The sequence below is a fragment of the Humulus lupulus genome, chromosome 3 (assembly GCF_963169125.1).
Source record: "Humulus lupulus chromosome 3, drHumLupu1.1, whole genome shotgun sequence".
Taxonomy (NCBI): domain Eukaryota; kingdom Viridiplantae; phylum Streptophyta; class Magnoliopsida; order Rosales; family Cannabaceae; genus Humulus; species Humulus lupulus.
The window spans coordinates 260,345,282-260,350,454 of NC_084795.1; the positions used below are offsets into that span (position 1 = coordinate 260,345,282).

The 5,173-nt window shown below is 33.8% G+C and overlaps 1 protein-coding gene across 1 annotated transcript; it reads right to left on the minus strand.

Annotated features, from left to right (window-relative positions):
- Positions 1–859: 859 nt before the first annotated feature.
- Positions 860–4,791, minus strand: LOC133823853 (mRNA-decapping enzyme-like protein). The gene is made up of 8 exons (XM_062256703.1): positions 4,468–4,791; positions 4,219–4,259; positions 4,038–4,087; positions 3,445–3,589; positions 2,513–2,569; positions 2,283–2,406; positions 1,620–2,111; positions 860–1,408 (listed from the first exon to the last, which is right to left on the minus strand). The coding sequence occupies exons 1-8, from the start codon at positions 4,624–4,626 to the stop codon at positions 1,352–1,354; spliced, it is 1,125 nt and encodes a 374-aa protein (XP_062112687.1). The 5' UTR covers positions 4,627–4,791; the 3' UTR covers positions 860–1,351.
- Between the last annotated feature and the right edge of the window lie 382 nt (positions 4,792–5,173).

The window sequence follows — 5,173 nt, forward strand, 5'->3', positions numbered from 1 at the left end:
AAACTACCGTTAAATATAAGAATATTCCGTTAAAGTTAATATTAAAAAAAATAAAAAACCGTTAAAACTAATAATTTCAGTTATCTATCCACTTATTATATAGAATATATATATATATATATTTTTTTTGAAGCCAAAAAAAGGGCATGGGATTAGTATTGAGTGCCTCGCCTAAATCCCACTCCGATTAAACAAATTTATATTATTAATATATTAATAATACATAAGTAGTAATTTAATATTGATCAATGATCCTATCTTTGTAATATCTTTATAAAAGCAATGTATGCCTTTTTTTCGGTTTTTTTTTATAACTAAATAATATGTTTACTCGTTTGTTTTTTCATGATGTTGTAGATGATATAATATTTAATTTCATATTTTAATTTATTTATACAATTAATTAGTATAATATTTAAATTGTGCCCTATGAAGAATATTTCTATTATTTCTTTAGATTATTTATAAGTACTATGTTAAAATATTTTACGTTTACTATTTTATATTTCTTGTCAAATTTTGACTAAAGTGAAGCAATTATAATAATATATAAAATGACAATTCTATGAAAAAACTAATAACCCGACTAGAAACCGATTAACATGGCCTCGTGGTGCAACAAAGTACAAAAATGAATAGTGGAGATGGTAATGGTAAATAAAAATTTAATCTATAATCTCATTACCCCGAATTATTTACACCCCTCTATCCAAGCATGCTTATATGTTAATGTCTGCTACAATCTCATTACCCCCTGATCATTTTGTCTTGTATTCAATTCATTACTAAAGATCATGGTGTCTAACTATCATCTCTCTCTCTCAACCAAACTTTACGAGTACTCAACACAAACATAAAATAATTGGCAACGTGAATGTTCTGCACATATTGCATTAGCTCCAGTCATGTCCAGAAAATATATGAAGTAAACCCATCATCGTATAAGAAATCAATACCAGTCAGAAAAACTCTTGCTGGCTAAAGCTTCCACACCTAAACCTTGCTCACTGTCTCAAGTTTCTCCAAGACATATAATATGGACACAAGAAATATAAAACCAAAACAATCTAAATAGCATCTTACACCTAAGGCGCTTAGAATTGGAATAGCTCTACCGTTACAAATGTTATTGACGGGGGAGATTCTGTTATCAAGACAAACCAAGTAGACACCATCCTTCAAGTCTTTCAAAGCCATTTTTTCCTCATCTACGATGGTTTTTCCAAAAAGAGAGAAGCTTTAATGTTATTGAGGATGTTCCGCCGGCATTCTGTACAGAGAACTAATTTTTCATTGTTTTCTTCCCCAACATAATCTGTAGATCGAAAGCCCACTGGTTCTTGAATTAGACTCATGATTGGTGCACCTTCTGCAGGGCTCGGTGGAACATATCAATGAATTGATCATCCTAGAACAACACAACAAGACAAATCAGCTATTTATTAAGAGATACCTGTTTTTCATATACTTGAAGCGATAGGACTCAATGAGACTAGCACAATCTTGCCCGAGATATTAAAATCAAAGTGACCCACGCATAATAGTGTACATCATAAGCATAACTTGTACAGTGGGTCATACCATTAAATGTCAAGTATATTCAATAAAGAAGTACTGACCTGAACAAGCACAAGAAGGGCATCACGAACTTTGTCTCTGGTAATAAAGAGCCCATCACTAGCAACAGGAAGTGATGGGCTAGGAGTTAGAGATGGGGGTGGATTGGGTGGTGGAAAGGGTTGCAGCAATGGAGTGCCATATGTACGTTGCAGATTTGGAGGAGCATGAAGAGCAGCAAAGTTTGGCATGGGCGAAGAAATAGGTGGCATCATCAATGAAGATGAAGAAGAAGGTGGTGGGAAAAAAGAGGACGGCTTAACAAGATTAGTATTAGTAACAAGAATGCTGTTGTTGTTTGGATCCGAGGTGCCATGAAGGGGGATTGGTGTAGAAGAAGCTGAAAGAGGAAGAGCTGGAGCTTGTGGAGTGGGTGGTGCAGGAGTGGACGCGACACTGGGAGCATATGAAGGTTGAGAGACAACATTAGAAGAGTGATAGGTTTGTCTTGAATTTGCTGCATTCAAAGCACCACCTCCAATATTCATTGCTGCCTGCAGCATATTAAATAATTGCTCAGCCCAGGGACATAGCGTCAATTTAATATGTAGCTTATTAATAACTGAAAAGTTGGCAATGCAGCATGAAGGGAGAATTTATGAAATGATCACAGTAGAAAATTACATTTTTTAAGAGGACAATTGACAATAAATTAGAAAACATACACTAAAAAAGTTAACAAAAGAAGGATCTTCAGGGGCATCAGTAGCAGTGGATACTGTTGATGATGGTTCCAGTGGGCCCTCCATAACTAACATGCTTGGGACTGCCTCAAGTTCCTCAAACTCACTGGAGTGTAATATCAAAAAACAAGTTAAGACTACAACTACACATGTAATGAGCACAGATATATAAATATATTCATGTCTGAAGAGGGCAGGGTGGGGAAGAATACCTTTTGCTTGAAGATACTTTTGGCTTTGAAGGAACCTTCGAGTATGCACTAAGTATCCTGTCAGCAAATTGCTCAAGAAATTAATAAAAAAATGCAATGTAAAGAGGCTATGTTCATTATTCAACAATTCAACCACATTTAATTCCTTTTCCATTTTGGAATTACCAACATTGAAGAATGTTTACAAGTCCTTCCCTACAAATCATAACCAAACAGGCCATTTAAAGCTAGTAATACATGTCTATATATGTCCACCCCACATGCAATCTGGTCATTTACTTTAAAAACTACGACTCTTTTGCTCTGGTAGAAGCCATGGTATTTGTTTGTGCGCCTTGTAGCATACATGTAAGCAATAGATATGTCACATGTATATTGCGTTAACATAGGATAGCACCTTCGAGTACTCAGATTTAAAAAAAAAAAGAAAAACTAGGCTCCCACCTAACCCTACAATTATTGGAGACCAAAAAACTATAGTAATTACTATGTAGGTACTCAGGAGGGACTTGAATCTCAGACTTTGTGGGAGCAAACCAAATGCCTGACCATATTAAGAGGGTTGAAGAAATTTCATTTTCAAAGTCTTGATCTCGAAAGTTACTCATTAGATGAGAATGAAAAACATAACAATTACAACTTTGTTGACCTTCCAGCATTGATTTGAAGTTGTATTGCTCAAGACACTAGTTAATTAGTCATAAAAGGCTTCTAATTTGTATATTTTCAGTTATCTAACATCCAAAATCATTTTTTGTTAGAGATACAAAGAGAGCAACTTCAGATGAAGATGATAATAAAATTCATGCACGTGCAAGTCTAAATTGTTATCCATACGGTTCATCAACAAAAGTTTTACTTACAAGTGAATGATCAAAATTTTAATAAATTGGAATGGATAAGAATGATATTAAATATTAATCATATTGTACCTTGTAAAGAGATTTGCAACTTCTTCACATTCACGTGGATTGTAAAACCAAATGCCATTAACTTCTTGAGCTGCATTTCGGTATAAGAGGTATGGAACCTGAACTTCGTACTCAAAGTCTCCCAATAGGTTCTCCACTAGGTTATCTGTTCAATACAAGACTTGAGTTAAAAGAACTGCAAAGACATAGAAAAACCAATAATATAATATGTATCCTCGTAATTATTATGAACAGCAAGCATTATTTACAATTTCAATTGTCCTCGATTTACTAAATGTGGGATAAGACTAAGAACTGAGTATCTGGACAGCTAACGAATTTTTAAAGAAAGATAAAACTCAACTTAGCAAACTGCTTTATTTTTTGGGTATTCTGCCGACCCTTTGCTATAATCCTGATTTAATTTCAATGTGAGAGTCCAAACTCCACATGTGATCTCAACAGCTTACCAAAATACTAATAAACAAACTAGACTTAATAAATCAGCCACATATAACGCCCTAATATCCAATGCATTGCCATCGTATTTACCATCACGAGCACAAAAAAGAGTCCATTCCAAGCATAAATTACAAATAAGTACGAATGCGAACCTGTGTTACGCCGATTCATAACAATGAACTGAAACCGAGGTTGAGTATTCCTTAACAACAAAAGGAAACAGTGAACTAGGTGAGCCTAAGCCAATCGCAATGTAACCATAAAGAAAACCCCAACACAGAAAAAACAAGTATCACTAGACAATTGCATAACGATCAAGCTAGAAGTTATTACCTCTTGACCACAAAGAGAGATCCTTCAACGTCTTTGCGACTCTGAAACCAAACAAACTTGCTTAAAAATGGAATTGAAAATAGAGATTCATAAACATAAGGGAAATTCAGTCTCACAGAGCAAAAAAAAAATCGTAAGAATCTAAGGATCTAAGACCAAAAAATCTAAATTTTCAACTGCTTGTTATAAATTCTCAAAAACTTTCTCTGCAAGAAAAATGGGGAGCTGAAACAAGAATGAGAAACCAACCCATTGATTGCTCTCGATATTGAACTCGTAGAAAGTGACATGAGCAGCGGTGATCAGAATCTCTTCGATGAAGGGATCGATTCTCTGAAGCACGGTGAGATTGAGGACTTTGGTGCTATGTTGGTCGAGATTAGGCATTAATTTCCCCGTCTGAGACATTTTTATTATTATTCAGTAAATAACCAGAAACCCTAATTTTTCGAATTCGATTTTCCTAGGTGAATTTTCCCTTGAATTTTCCCAGGAAAGTGATGGAGGTTTAGCTACAGAAGAAAGAACGCGTGGAAGCGAAGGACGCTGTTGTGTTTTTATTACAAATGGAAGTTAAATCTCGCCCTCACCGATACATCTATTCTACTCCCTGTTTATAGGCCTAAAGGCCCATTTACAATGATCTATTCTATGGGCTACCATCAACAAAAGATGAAATTACAATTTATATGAAACTTTTAAAAGTGTGCAAAAATATTAATTTAAAAAAAGAGTTAATTTAGGACTTTTTTTTTTTAAGAATTTTCTATTTTATGGGTTTATTTTCTTATATTTTTTATAAAAGTTAGTTTATGTCATATTTTTACACTTAATCAAATTTTATTAATTTGGAATGATATGTTTGTAATTTGCTTATTATTTTTTATATAACTAATTTTATATTAAATTTTTCTTTTGTTATTTTGCAATTTTTTTTAATAGGAATTGTGTTTAT

What these genes read in the sequence shown, in the direction of transcription:
- LOC133823853 (XM_062256703.1), bottom strand. Translation starts at nt 4,626, where the DNA reads ATGTCTCAGACGGGGAAATTAATGCCTAATCTCGACCAACATAGCACC. An exon ending in TCTCTCTTTGTGGTCAAGAG is followed by an intron (nt 4,088 to 4,218) that starts GTAATAACTTCT and finishes TTTGTTGTTAAG; the next exon opens with GAATACTCAACCTCGGTTTC. An exon ending in CCCTTCTTGTGCTTGTTCAG is followed by an intron (nt 1,409 to 1,619) that starts GTCAGTACTTCT and finishes GTGTTGTTCTAG; the next exon opens with GATGATCAATTCATTGATAT.